Below are 15,690 nucleotides of genomic sequence, written 5' to 3'. Positions count from 1 at the left end.
GGTATTTCTATTGTACTTAATGTTATTCTATAGTTTACACACTGATTTCCAAAACATTCCAGTGCCATATTACATGAATGTCTAAGATAAGATCAGTAATATCAAAACATGACAACCTTCAAATATTGTCCAATATACTGTAGGCTTAACAAGTGCAATAATTTGTGTGTGGAGAATAAAATATAATTACATATTTGAATATCTTAAACCACAGATCCAGGTTGATTCTTGGTCAAACTATGTTGTATAATACCAATAAATTATAGTATAGCATCGCTGTTGGGTGAAAACTTTCTATTATGTCCCAAACCATTACTGTCCAGGAAATGAAAATAGGAACCTGTGTGCCAATGGATCCAATTTTATTATCATTTAGTCACAATTAAAGGTTTTGTTAATATGAGGCATGTCTCGAACCAAACTCTGATGTAAAAACAAGAAAGAAACAGGCCCCTAGCCAGGTCATGTTTTTTTAAATTAAATCAGGTAATGTAAGAACAGTCTTCTAAAAATACAAAAATGGCTCCACCATTTTCAACCTGCTGTCCTTTCTGGCACGAGGACTGTCAGACTGTCAGAGTTACTGAACATGGTCTCAACTGTATTGGAAATGCAGTCAAATAACAGATACCGTTCTGTTCAACACATTGTAGCTCACCACAGGGCTTGGGTTTCTGTGCAGCAGTTGACACCAGCGCCAGGCTGACGCAGGCCAGGAGACTCAGGAGGTTCATGATGAAAGAGTGGAGTCTTCCAGGTATGAGGATCTGAGAGTGCTCTGGCTTCAAGGTTACACTCACCTCCCTATATACTGTACCTGCTCACACGCACATGTGGCCTCACTGCACAGGTGGCCTCACTGCACAGGTGGCCTCACTCACACAGTAGTCACTCCCAGTGAATATTACCTAAATGGAAAGGTTGAAATGGCTTTCCTGATAAGGTTATGCAACACATCAAGGTAACCTTACCAGAGTAACGCTGAAAAACAAATATTTTTTTTTGAGTGGTGTAAACCACTCCTACAACTGGCTTTGTTAGTGCAGAAAAAATGAGCATGGTTGCTATGTTCACCCTGTTCACCCGGGTGTGATTTCATTACGTCAGACATGATTTCATTACGTCAGACAGGCTATATAAGACCTTACACCACTCAGTTCACACGGGTGTGATTTTTTTAAATATAGTGTGAGCGCGAACGATCTGCTACCTGAATGGTCAGGATTTTTAACAGTTAATTGCTATTGTTTGGTTTAATTGTCATTCTCCATACAACCGCTGTTGCTACTAAAAAAAAAAGTCATTTCATATAGTTTTTCCCTTTTGAGAAACTGGATTATTTTGTCATGGTATTGGTCTTGATTTAACCTTTAATATTGTACGTAATATTGTATTGTTGCTTTGAAAGCTGAATATGTTTGTTTGTTTGTTTTTGTCAGACATTTGGGACATTAAACCTGTGTATAGCAGGGGCTGGTGCCCCTCAAAAAAGAGAAAACATTGCATACTGAAAATAGCCGATCTACAAGCTCACAATGCGTTGCAGCGCCTTAGCCTTGTAGATCGGCTAATTTCAGAAAAGGAACAAAGTGTAAAATCAGGCATCAAAGTCCCACCAAAACACAATTAGTCAACTAAATCAACTGCAGATTTGTGTCAAATCTCATGGAATTTAGTCGACTAAACCTAGAGTAACACAAACATTTCAGATGTCTGTGGTATGAGTCGTATGATCCCGGCTGGGGGGATTGAATCCCAACACGGAATTACAATAGGAAGCACCAAGCACCCTCGATGACAGGGACGCACCATCGAAGACAGGAAAGCACAATAGAAGACAGGGAAGATAGATAGATACAGACAGCAGCCATCAGCTAACCATGGGGCTGGAATCTGGACTCTAGACTCTCCAGCTACAGCTTCTACTGTATGTCCAACTACTAGAGTCTAGTAGATATAGTAGGTAATGAGACAAACACCACCATCTGCTGGACAACTGCAAGAACTTCAAATACAAATATGTCCTCAACCAACTTTCCACTGAATACTACATACATTTTCAATATACCTTTTTTTTTTTTTACAGAAAATTCAAAAGGGTGAGTCCAGGCTCAGTAAGCTGAGAGTGGATGCTATTCCAACCGTCTTTGTGCATTACCTTGTGGTCAAAAACAGTAGGGCCACTGCACCACGATGCCCATGCTTTGTGAGATAGATGCACTTGCTGCTGCAGCATAGAATTATGAAAATCATCAAAGAAGGCTAAACAAAAAAAGCAACACATTACATTATAATTTATATTTATTCAGTGTGCATGTTAAATTGCTAGTTTTCTGAAGTCTGAAGTTGAACATTACATCTTGTGTAATCATTGGCATCGCAAGGCGGACACTAAATAAACCAAAACATTCCATTATTCAAGCAAGGAATTATTTTAAATACTCTTTTCAGTGCAAAATAGCTAAAGCAAGGCTAATTAAATAGGAGAATGATTCCAGTTCGTTATGCATATTCAAATTGTCACTTGGATCTTTCCCCCCCCAGTGTTAAAAAAAAGTAGCCATCTTTAAAAAAAAAAAAAGGCAGTAGTTACATCAATAAATAAAAAACGAAAAGTAAAACTGGCAACCATCCAGGCCAGGTGAATGGTTTTTAGTAGGAAACACAACTGTAGGCTCCCTACTATTTGTGCAACAAATAATTAACAAATAACTCAACAAAATCAACAAATATACATACTGTATGCTAGTATTAACATTGCGTTATGGTAATGTAGTTATGTTAAGAATTCTACACAAGTTCTAGATCACCACCATCAGGAAGAAACCTTGTATCGCGATATACAGTACAGCCATTCATTGTACCTTTCATAAATAATTGCCCCATTTTATACTTTGTTGTAGGACTGTGCTCGCACAAATGTAGTGAAGTAAATAGCCAATATACAAGCTTACAACACATCGCGATGCACTGTGTTGTGAGCTTATATTAGATCGTCCATTTTCAAATTTTGAAAAACCTGGTTATTTTTGTCTGTGGGCTTTAACCTGGCAAGCCATATCTCCAAGTTTCACACAGTGGAAGACTTCTGGGTTTTATATAATCCTATTCCGGCTTTCAAGGAATTTGATGTCCGGCTGTGACTGCTCTGTTTAAGGATGGGATCGAGCAGGTACAGTAGATCAAGTTTTCTATTTCCTGAAAAGTAAATTGTTTTGGACATCATCTCGGTCAGGTGGAAAGCCAAAACTGTTACTTTTCAGGATTGAAATTTAGAAATAGAAAAAGGTGCAGATCAACAAGCTCGAAGCGCGGTGCGAGGAGCTTGCAGATCTGCTACTGTTGATGCTTTTGTGTGACGCTGTAGGATGATCAAGCATTAATTTACGAAAGAAACACGAGAAGTTAGAATATGGAGATAAGAGGTTTCTGAGCAACAGCGATGATGTACAAGTGGACGTGGTGACCATAATGGGTCCAATCCAATAGTGTTTCTGCAGTGGTCCAGTCCAATCCGGTGGGGTCTCATTGTTTAACGTGTGTGGCTCAAACTCAGGTTGAAAAGGCATCATCTTCACCTGCTTGGATCTCAAGCAAAAATAAAAAATATTTTTTTGAAACAAGACTTTCCCCAACTTTCACAAGCCACCTACTCAAATATTCCATCTATAGCTCTTCTTCCCCGGCGTTCTTTACCTGAGCTCACCTTCCTTTGTCTGTTCAAAACGTATGTACCTACATCTAAGTCACTCTACAGTACATGGATTTAGAAATCCAATTAAACCTTCATTTCCCATCTTTTTCCTTCGGTTTTCATCCAAGCCAACCCTAATAAAAAAAAAAAACGTTTCAAAATCATTCAAAAATGTTTTCGAAAATGGAAGCTGCTCTACAAGCTCACTCCATGCCGGCTAAACAATTTCTAGTTCTCATGAATACTAAATATAGTACGTCTGCTACCTCCTTCTCTTGGCCCAAACACACACACAGTCGCACACGCAGGAAACACATGGACCATGAAAAACCTTTCATAAATAACAGTTCAACACAGACATTAGACAAAACCTAGAGCCATACATACATTCACAGTCAGACAGATCAGGACATGCAGGCTGTCTTCCGTGTTCATTGGGGAAATAACAGAGTACCGAGTGACCCCGAGTCTCGAACCAATCTTACATTTCTTTGTGTTGATATCTTAAAAGATTCCCTTTCATTTTTGTACACAGCTCAGGCAGAGTTTATTGGCTAATGGGGTAGTCTTGTGTAGAAGTCATGAGAGAAGGAGTAATAGCCCACCTCCAAACACAGGCTCTATTGTACCTGAGTCATACGTGGTTGCGTGGCGTGTCGCTCACCACAAATAGCTGATCTACAAGCTTGCAATGACTCGCAGTACGACACGTTGTGAGCTAGTAGATCGGCCATTTTCGGTGCACGACAACTGGCGTGCAACTAAGTACAAATCAGGCGTCAGGTAACACACCTCATTGTTTTGACCATGGAAGTCAGATGGCCGAGGGTAAAAGTCAATGTACTGTATTAGTCAGGAGGAAGCCAGCTTGATGTGCGCTCAAAAAGGTAAAGCTTTTGGTGTTCATCATCGGAAGGATCAAGGGCGATTCCTTCCAGACAAAGAGGCTTTAGGAGTTTGGCTGCAGAGGTGCCAAACCTTTTCCGTCTTACTCCTCCTCCGTCTCCCTCTGTCAGCAGTCAGAGACCTCAGAGCAGCTTTCACCTGTGGTGCTTCTCCGTTGGCGCACAGACTTCTCTTCATCCTACAGGAATCACACAAATATGAATCCTCACCTACATACTGTAGTGTGTGTGCTCTCATTTCCATTTCTGGAAATGGCATTTACGTCTAATACATGCACATACAGAATTTGTCATTTGTATGCATGTGAGAATTTCCTTGATTTGTTAGAAAAAGTAGCTTGCATCCTACATTAGTAAGCACATCTATAATAGTAAGTCAACTGCCAACGGTTCCTTTGAAAAACAGAACGACCAAAACAATACATGGTTAATGATACAATATGTCGACGATATTCGTTAATTTATGGTGATACGATACAATTCAATGATTTAAATTCAATAAAGTAACAATTTAGCCCCAGAAACATAGATAATGCCGGATTGTATGGATATAAATAAGTAAACACCATGATTCTCTGGCAAATAAAAAATATATTTAAAGTTTTAACACATGGACAAACTTGCACCTTAAAATGAACACAGAGAATACACACATTTATCGACAGACCAAGTGTCGCGATATGGAATGGAAAAGTAAAACTCCTCTTGTCTTAACATTGCAAAATAAGTTAATAAGTTCTTGCTAGTATCGATACAATCGATCAATTTGCATTACAAACCGGTATTCGATGGATACAAAGCAAACGATGCGATATGTTTTCATTTCATATCGATGCAGTTGAATCAATGTATTGATTCTGACTTCCAACGATACGACGACTGTATGGCGTTACACCACTACTTCTTTCCGCAGCCCTAATTAGTACGTAGTCATTTCATGTTTGTGTGCTTGTGCTCACCGTCTGGAAGACACCATTGTGGCCCCATTCTACAGGGGACTGGTCCTCGTCGAGGTCCTCTCCATCGTCCTCCTCTTCCTCACCGTCCTCCTCCCTCACCGTGTCCATCCCATCCTCCTCATACTCCGTCAGACAGTCAGACTCCTCACCTTGTGCCTCTTTTTCTGCAGTTACAAAGCTTGTGACTGGCTCTATCCTGGACACTATTTCAGCCAGGTCAGTGAAGTCAGCACTTGGACATGTACAGGACTGAAAGATGAGCAAGGAGGAAAAAAAAGTGTTGGTGTAATCTACAGACAAATGACCAACAATGAGTGCAACAGAAGAACCCTAGACTAAATCCCAGATCACTTCAACTTCAAGTGCTGTGTGTGTTTGTGATGAACTTACATCATTCCTCTTGCTGTCATTATAGTCAGCTGAGCGGTGATCTTTCAGCATGTTGTCGATGATGTCACCTCGGGCCCAGCCAGTAAACAGCAGCTTACCATGCTGGTAACCCACATCCTGACAGACAAAAGGTTTAATCAAACTATCAACAAATAATGTGATAAAAACGCTGATATTGTTTGTTTGTTTGTTTGTCATCGTCTGCCTAAGTATTATTTTATACAATGGCTATTAAAAAATAGCAGATATACAAGCTCGTAGTACGTCACTTCGTGCCACGCTACGTCACTTCGTGCCGTGCGACGAGCTTGTAGATCTGCTATTTTTGAAAAATCGCATTGCAAATCTTTGTTTGAATTTTAAATTCAAATCTTGCCCGGACAAATATTTGCTTCTGGCGAGTCCTTGGAACAAACTATTTTTTTAATCGAGGTGAGTGGGGAGAGGTTTGTTCAGCACTTCCTTGTTATGCAGTTCTTGTGTTCAAGTTAAAACAATATTAAATTAATGTTTAAGAGTCAGTCAATTGGCCTTCTGGGTCTATTGGTCTTATAGGCAGACCATACATTCTTTACGGTCTTGCTCTGAAAGAGGCTAAGCCTGTGTCTGTGTGATGACATAGAATACACTCAAACTGACAGGTCATCTTGTGTACGCTAATATTGATATCTAAAGCTAATTCCAAGAATGCATCCGATACTAATTTAGTAGAACAACCCAAAAAAACAATAGCAGGCCAAAGACATGCTGTCAACATTGAGATAAAACTCACATAGATCTCGTCAAACTTGCCGAAGTCCATGGTCTTGAAGCGATCAATGGGCGGTCTGATGTACTCGCAATACGCACTCTTCTTCACCAGCTCCAGCTGACGCACACACGACACATAGGCCAGCCGAGACTGGATCTCTGCCATGTCTGGCACCTGGTCACGTCACGGAACGTATGCATTAGTCAGATCCCAAATTCAATGTCTCAAACACAAGCCACACCAGCCACACAAACGACACCAAAACACCAACAAAATAACATGCCAGCCACATACTCATTGATTGGATCCATTCGAGGAAGCACTCGTTTGTAATCACTCAATGTCCTGCATACGTCCTCAATGACTAAAGATTGCATTTAGTGGGGCACTGGGGCCCTTATCTGGTTTGGCCTATTATATGACCTCACAACCTGTATCCAGTAAGTGTTGTCTAAAGACCAGATTTTGATGTAAAACACTTATGAATATTGATGCTTTGGAGATTTGCAGAGCACACAAAATTAGTTTTGGAGATAGGCAGAGCAAAACGTTGTTGGGGAGAGGGTCTTTCACTCAAATACAGCAGTGTGCAAGTCACACATACACATACACATATGGGATATTGTGCCGTCTAGCCATACTGTACCTTTACTTTCTCTGCCCAAGGGTTGATGCGTTTCCACAACAACCACCAACCGGACAGGGAGTCGCCATAGTTGCAGAGGTCCGTCTCGTCCTGGCTGCCCACATCAATGGCAATGACTGTTTTGGCACCCATGTTCCTGGCTATGTCCGCTGTAGGAGTTGAACAAAAATGCATGCACGCAAAACCCCACAACAAGAATAGTGGGAAAAACCAATGATGTATTATTATAATTGTGTGAGGAAATATATTTTTCAGGATAATCATGAAAATAAAACAATTCTGAGATAGACTTGCACCACAGAAACAGCCTCTGTTTTTTTTTTTTTGCCTCATTTGTTGGGAATTTGTGGCCAATTACTTGTATCTAGCTTAATTTTTAAACATAGCATTTTCTAGCCTAGCATGTGACCACAAACGTTGTGTTCAACTTGCTGTTAAAATATATATATAATTATTGTTTTGTCCGTAATGACATGCCCAAAATAGGGAGGCCAGGATTAAAGTTGTAAAATGGCACTTGGTGTGCTGGATGTTTCGTGGTTTGGGTCTGAAACTCTGAACTCTGAACCAATTCACCTCTGACACAAGAAGACATCCCACTAGCCCAAGGCTTTGATCTGAGGCCAATGATAGATCACAAACTATGGATGTCAACTAATCCAATGGGTATCCGTGACACTCAGTCAGGGCTTTGTGATATACAGGGTTGGTTTCACAATACAAGCCTACTAGACTAGTTCATATCACACAGTAATAAATTCAGGGGATGTTTTGATCGGCAAACGATCATGAAAGCCGGGTACGATACATTTCTAGTATCACAAACATTATTGGAACTTGAAGGCCTACATTTGGCCTGATGCCTTTTCCAAATGCCTTTGGGAAGTATCAAGATGCATTTAATGGTCAGCAGAGGAGAAAGGCCCCCCATCCGAATACAGTCATTCTTCCCCTGATTGCAATGGAGAAAACAATACAGCTTCCTTTGGTTATACCACAAACCACGGCATCAGAAACAGTACACTTTTCCCCATTTCAACCAAACAGGAAGACATCTCAAAGCAAACCAGTGTCTTGCAGGTCAAAAAAAAGGTTTTACATCAAAACAAATTCACACTTTTAATCAAGCTTTAACCGAAGCTCACGTACAAAAAGACTACTTTTTTTTTTTTTTTTCCCAATGACGATTCCTCCCACATTTTAACACTGCACCAATCAGACACTAGGCTGCTTGATGGACTGATAGGACGGAAACACCGCCTTCCTCAATTCTGTTTTGGAAACTGGTACACAATTGACCATATTCACATGGTGGCCAATTTGCTCTTACTTCAGAGTATGTATGAAGTAAAAGCCAAAGGGCCACCATGTGAATGTGGTTAATGCAATAATATGCAGGCAGGTTTTATATGAAGCCACCACGAATACAACACTAAACAAGTGCTGCCGTTTCCCCACCTATCAAAACAGGACAATGAACGGCTGTGGTAAAATATACTAACACTTTTTCAGATTGAATTTGGCTCTATAATTAGCCAGAGTCATATCTTCTTATTAGCCGATGTTCCCAACCGATCTGACAAATTAAGTGTTGAGATGGGGGAAAGGCAACACACCACTCGGAGACTACCCTTCTACACAAGCCCACTGCTAGACTTAATACATATACTATACTTACCCAACCTCTAAACATCACACCCCTTTATGGAACCACCAAAGAGCATCCCACTCCCTCGCCCCTTTACCCCTCCTCCTCTTTGTGGAGGGGGTTAAGGCTTGGCGGTACAGGGAGGGGCTCTGTGTGTGTTGGAGAGGGGGTGGGATGGGGGAGTTCACCACCTCTACTTGCCTGGCAGGTTGTTGATGTATCCACCATCCATTAGCAAGTTGCCATCTTTGGGGTCACAGAGTGGCGGCAGGTAACCCGAGAGGGTCATGCTCGCCCGCACATAGCGCCACAATGAGCCTGGCACACCAGGAAGGGAGGGGAGGAGGAGGAGGAGGAGGAGGGATAATATCTCAATAACGTTGCCCAAAGGTTAGTGCTCACACAGAACACAGATGCCAGCTCCACGCAGCGTCACTTGGGAGCACTGGGAGGTACAGTAGCCCTAACCTAGTGGAGGCTGGGATTGTGATTCTGTTCTTCTCTAGGCTCTGCAGTGTCGCTCAAAACCTCACTACGTACCCAGAGTGGCGGCGGCAGCGGAGCTGCGTGCGAGGTCAACGAACAAACTTAACAGACAGCATATGGGCGACCACCGCAGAGCACCAGAGAGTTCTTTTGATTTCCAAACCGTGTCCCAACATCAAGGCTTCTGCTCCCATGGGAGGTAGGCCAGGTAGAATTTAACGATGCCCAAAGTATTGTTACTAATTGCCTACTGAACTGTGTATTAAAAAGGTGCAGCTACAGTAACCATTACAAACTCAAGGCAGAGCAGGAGCAGAATGAGATGTTGCGACACCGTCTGGACATGGCTCACACACAGTGAACATCAGGGGGTGAATCAGGGCTGTCCCGTGCTGCCATACAGCTCATCGTCAGCAGGGGGCAGTCAGGAGCAGCCCACATGGGTTGGAAGGATAAAAGGAGCACCACAGACGAGGACTTTTGAGAAGTGCAGGGTGGAGGAATTTGGATTGTGAAGCGGAATCCCTCTCTCGCGGGCCAGGTAACGGAGGAGGCTTTTGCAGGAGTCACTGAACTGCCAACATATCTGAATTTTGTCCACAAAGGGCTGACTTTTATCAAAGGGACCTTGTATTTCAGAGCCAACAAGGCGTGTAGAGGAATTAAATCGATGGTGTGTGTGTGTGCGTGTGTGTGTATGTGGGATCAACAGTAAGTTCCAGAACACTTATTCCCAAAGTAAAAAAGAAAAAATAAGAAAACGAGGAACATTACAACACGCCATCAATATATACAGTATTTAGGAGAGAAATACAGTATATGGATGGGCACATATTGCAGTATTGACATGCACATGAAGGCAAGCAAAGCCAGGGGAAAGGACAGGTGGTATTCACACTGTAGGAGCAAACGTTTGATGTGACGCGTGACGTGACCAAGATCTCCTCAGACTAGGCAAGGACAGGAAACAAGCCATCGCCGAATCCACATCAAAGACACCTTTCATGATTCCACAAGAGAAACGAATGCATGCAGTGATGATGGCCTCGTCTAATACGCCCCATCGAGGCACATCAATTGGCTGTACCGTCTCTGAACTAAACGACTAAGACAGACATTCATCGGCGAGACAACCGGTTCATTGATTTCTAGCAGGCTAGCCGGGGTGATACCGATTTTTCAATACTGCTTTAGAGACATTCTGGGAACGCTGGATGCCTGGGATTCAAAAGGGAGATGCAAAAAGTGTGGGGAAGGAACTTCAAAGCTCTGAGAAAGCTTACTGAAATGAGACATGGCGCGTAGAGAACACAAGTGCTTAGCGGCCGAGTGCAGAACATCGCAGAGGAAACAGCATGATGCCTTATTTATGCTCCGCGGCACGACACCGTCGTCTCGTGCTGAAAACAGCCGACCTACAAGCTCACAACGCGTCACGTGTGCCACGTGTTGTAAGCTTGTAGATCGGCTATTCAACGGCACACAACGCCACCATCGTACGATGAAGTGTAAATCAGGCTCGAGGAGAATGGCAGCAAAGCACAACAGTCACAAGGAGGACTACAATGCACCTCTCTCTCTCTGACCCATGGATACCGTATGACGCAAAACCTCCAAGCCAATTGCTGGGTGTGGGGGCTGAAGAAGTCATATTGTGGGGCAGGGCCGCAGGGGGAAGCCAATTCACCACTTATACCCTATATAGTTTGTTGACCAGGGTCCGCCAGGGGTCTGTCCTTGGCACTCTGCTTTTTTTACCCTCTACACTGATCTCTTAGCTGAAAACAGCCGATGGGCAAGCTCACAATGCATCATGAGCTTGTAGATCTGCCATTTTCACCGGATGTTTGTAGAATGTTGGCCTATTATGATTATACCCAGAATAGGGACGCTAGGATTGATGTGTGTGTTAATGTGTGTGGTGCAGTAAAGCCAATTGGAGTGTAACAATATCCCTACTGATCATTGCAACACTCAAAACTTTTAGTTTTTCCTTCCAAGCCATGGGTCCCCAATGTCCAACTGGTCAGGGTGGGTCGGGTTAAGGAGTGAGTGGGGAACTCACGGGTAGGGCTGGGCGATATGGACACAATCTAATGAACACAATCCAAAAAGATTTACCAAATACATCAATAGCAATATGGTGATGATATTGTGGGGATGGCTATTGGTGCTTTCCTAAAATCTTAGTAATGCCATATAGCTAAGAGGGTAAAGGAAAATACAACAGCTAGCAAATTGTAGAACGTTGTCAGGTAAGTTCAGGAACTTACATCACTTTACTGTAATGCACTGAAAGACAACACTTCTACTACATCACGCTATAACAATATCCAAAATCCCAGAGAATATTTAGTCTCATATCACAATATCAATTTAATATAGCTATATTGCCCAGCCCTACTCATGGAGAGGAGGAGGAGGGTAGCCTGAGTGGTCGATTTGTGTTTTAGAGAAAAGGAAGAGTTTGGTGGGTGGGACTTGAAGTCTGACCTGGGACATTGTTAACATAGCAACCATCCACAAGCAAGTGGCCATCCTTGGGGTCGCAGAGGGGGGGTAAATAGGGGGTGTAGGAGGCACTGGCTCTAACATAGCGCCAGACGCAGCCTGTCAGGAAATGAAGATGAGAAGGAGGAACACATCAAACATGGGTGGAGTTCACGTCACGGACGAGAGAGAGAGAGAGAGAGAGAGAGAGAGAGAGATACAGAGAGATAGAGAGATAGATAGAGAATGACGGTCAAGCTACACCAGGCTTTTCTCGCGCGTTTACCCTAAACGCGCGACCCTAAACGCGGGGGTAAACGCACGTGCGTGGGTAAACGCGCGCGTTTTGTGAGCGAAAAGCCTGGTGTAGCTTGGCAGTGAGCCAGGAGGAGAAGGAAGGAGAAAGACAGCAAGGGAAGGCTGGCAAAATAGAGAAAGTGAGCAACACTGCAAAGAGCAGGACAAGGGATGGTAACAGTGGCTGTGCAAAAACACAAACCCAAACGTGACAAATAAAACACATTCCACATAGCAGCCTTATTGGCTGCATAGGCTCAGTACAGTTATTGCCTAATTTTGATATGTCAAAATAAACCTTTTTAATAATTATTTGAATACAATTCACATATTGATCTTGGATAAAAAAATAAATAGATAACATAAAAACAAAACACTATAATAATAAACTATGTCTCAGATGAGAGCAGCTACTGTATGTCAAGCCTGTCTGGTATTTCAAGTTAAGTGTTAGAATTAGAATTAGCATTGTTAATGGAAGTCTCCAACAAGCCAAAGAGGAGGGGATAGAGAGAGGGAGAAAGAGTGAGACACCTTCATTTTTATATAATTGACCTGCAAATGTCTCCAGAGAAAAAGGAGGGAAAAATAGGGGATCTAAGCAAAAGATTGTGTTGATGCATAAATCAAGAGTTCATAAGCTTTGTAGATGCCTTATGTAGAAAGTAGAAACACTGCGGGAAAAGCAGTGAGTGCAAGATGCCATAGCAACAGCACGTGTTCACATTGGGGCTTCATTATTCCTCCAGTGGTCATGTTTTCATGGTCCAATAATGGAGGACCAGCATCTGCTTATGTCTGCTGATAAGCATACAAAGCTTTGTGGCATTTGTAAGCCATTTGCCCTTTTGTCAACTAAAAACTCCATGCCTCCTACAACATTCATTGGCTCATGGAAACCTTTTCCTTCGCTGGGATTTTAGATATTGTTGCATACATTCGGTGTGTATGTTTTGGGGAAATTGCTCAAACATCCTAGGAGGAGTGTGTATTTAAGTGTTGTTTAATGAGCTCTCTAGCGCCTCATTTGGTGTTCATGGTCCAGTAATGGAGCATCTGCCTCTGCCCGTGTGCTGAAAAGCATAGAAAATGTAATGTGTTCCTCATGAAGGGAGGCATGTGTAAAATATGTCATAACTGTAGGTCAAATGGGGCATGAGATATGCCTGTTCAAAATTCATGATTTTGATAAATGTCTATAAAGCCCCCCGGCCCCCGCCCCGGTGTAAGATGTGTCTTTCCCTTTTGTCATGCCCCTCTACCATTCTACAAAGTTTCATAAAAAGCTACTGACGGGTTATGCCAAATAAATTAACAATAGGGTGTCACCACATTGCGATAAGTTGTGATCAATTATTTTCAAACAAATGTTCTTATGTGACAAGCCCAGAAAAGGGATGATATGGTCGTTAACTATTGCTATATATAACTAACAATTCCATAGAGTCGAAACAAACGCATGTGTGGACGCATCATTACACCCAAGAAAACAAGTGGCTAAAGACAGCGTGGTCAAAATGGAGCAGCGTCATTCTAGAATTGCATGAAGAGAGCATGTCAGAAAAGCTACAGTACACGGAGCAAAGGAAGTGGGGGAGAGGGGTGAAGGGGACAGGGTGGCATTAAGGAGGAGCAAGGAGGAAAAAAAAGCCAGGGGGGCAAGTGTTCTGGATCCTAAATGTTGACATGGACATTTGCTATAGGCGAGGTCTAGGGAATCTGCATCTAAACCAGTTACAGCGTAGCCTATGGACAGACGTACAGCTCTGCGGATATATATACACACACGAGGGAACCAACATTATGACAGCAACTACATCGTGTTCAGGGAAGTTCTTAAGACATGTTGACATAAAATGGATGGTATATGATTATGAAGAATGGAGTACTACAGGTTTATCATGTTACTTCAATTAGATGGAAGGAAGGAAGGAAGGAAGGAAGGAAGGAATGAAAGACACAAAGAATGAGGAAAAAGAGACTAGGTTTTTTTAGAGGAAGACATGATACATGGATAGGAAGATTGAATTAAGGGGGAGCTGTGCTCCAGCAGTTAGTAGATACATGCCAAGATGCAATCACACGCATTTCTTGGAAAGACCCAGGCCAGTAAATCCATAACCCCCCAAATTCAGCAAATTACATGAAAATAATTGTAGTTTACAATGCAGCAATTGCATCTACACTATAATATAAGTCAAATTTAGCACCGCTGGGTTTTTGGCAAGTTTGTGGATTTCTCAAATACTGAACTGAGAACATACTGTGCATTGAATTTGGGGGTGAATGGCCTTGAATCAATTATTCGTTGATCAGAGTCATCCCAATATAGTACTATTTTAGGTAAAGGTTTATTCTATCAGTCAAAACATACACATTCCAGAAACATATTATGGTGACAATTCATCAGGACATTAGCATGGTAAGGTAAAGTATTTTACTCTTAACTTTCTACAGTACTTTCCTATTGTACTTCATAATGTAAACATGAGAGCATACAGTCCAGACACTCATCTATGCATACAGGTACTGTAGTCTGTTTAGAGCAGGGGTTCTCAACCCGTGGGTCGCGACCCCTCGGGGGGTCGCCAAATTATTTTGGGGGGTCCCCAAAATATTTTCAAAATGTTAAAAAAAAAAAAAAGAAATATATATTTTCACGATTTTTAAAAAATAGCAGACCTACAAGTTCATAGCGCGCCACTCGGTGGCGCGCTATGAGCTTGTAGATCTGCTATTTTTCAATAGCTAAATTATAACATAATGCTTAAAACACCAAAAGGGGTTCCCGCCCAAAATGGGTTAAGGTTATTGTAGCAGTCAATTTATATTGGGGGTCGGGAGGGGGCGGGGCGGGGGTCCCGAGACATTGCCAAAGCATTTCCGGGCCAAAAACGTTGAGAACCCCTGGTTTAGAGGAGGCCTCTAGTGGCCATATTTTTGGAACAAACATAATGCCCATGCCATTTTCACACATTAGTTCACTGTCATTCTGGACAGGTTGAGTTGCTTAAGCTGTAAATTGAGTTGCTTAAGCTGCTAAAATGTAGAGAACACATTCTTTGGCCTACATATTGAAAGCCCTATGGTCCCTGTGTCTAACAGCTTTGGACTGACCTGACAAACAAACAAATGGCCTTGGACTACATCTATCCTAACCTTTAAAATAAAATCAGATAAAATAAAGAAATGGATAAAAAAAAAAGATAGTCATAGGGCAGAGAGCCAGAGCTGTGAACTCAGCTGTCACTCACCATCCTGATGAACACGCATGGAGGAGGCAGTGATGTCAGTGGTCACATTAAAGTACGGCAGCCACAGATCCTGTAAAAACACACACCAGTTTTGATTGCTATAGGTATTGTTTCTTGCCCATGTCTAGTCTAGAAAGTACTCTCTAGTTAACTACATACACTAGGTTAAA

At 42.2% G+C, this 15,690-nt stretch overlaps 1 protein-coding gene across 8 annotated transcripts in view; it reads right to left on the bottom strand.

Annotated features, from left to right (window-relative positions):
• Window positions 1-2,283: 2,283 nt before the first annotated feature.
• pnpla6 (patatin-like phospholipase domain containing 6) overlaps window positions 2,284-15,690 on the bottom strand; it is a 54,768-nt gene continuing 41,361 nt past the window's right edge. For 4 of the 8 annotated variants that reach the window (XM_079500039.1, XM_079500041.1, XM_079500046.1 and 1 more), the window contains 8 exons: window positions 15,521-15,590; window positions 11,973-12,089; window positions 9,195-9,311; window positions 7,346-7,494; window positions 6,721-6,873; window positions 5,949-6,065; window positions 5,559-5,807; window positions 2,284-4,778 (listed from right to left, as the gene is read on the bottom strand). In XM_079500039.1, the coding sequence (XP_079356165.1) occupies window positions 4,707-4,778; window positions 5,559-5,807; window positions 5,949-6,065; window positions 6,721-6,873; window positions 7,346-7,494; window positions 9,195-9,311; window positions 11,973-12,089; window positions 15,521-15,590 (1,044 nt within the window). In that variant the 3' untranslated portion in view covers window positions 2,284-4,706. The remainder of the gene's footprint in view (window positions 4,779-5,558; window positions 5,808-5,948; window positions 6,066-6,720; window positions 6,874-7,345; window positions 7,495-9,194; window positions 9,312-11,972; window positions 12,090-15,520; window positions 15,591-15,690) is intronic. The other 4 variants (XM_079500043.1, XM_079500045.1, XM_079500042.1 and 1 more) reach the window with 2 other exon arrangements.

This window comes from Electrona antarctica (assembly GCF_951216825.1).
Source record: "Electrona antarctica genome assembly, chromosome: 4".
NCBI classification, from domain to species: domain Eukaryota; kingdom Metazoa; phylum Chordata; class Actinopteri; order Myctophiformes; family Myctophidae; genus Electrona; species Electrona antarctica.
This window is presented reverse-complemented; position numbering and strand designations above follow the sequence as displayed.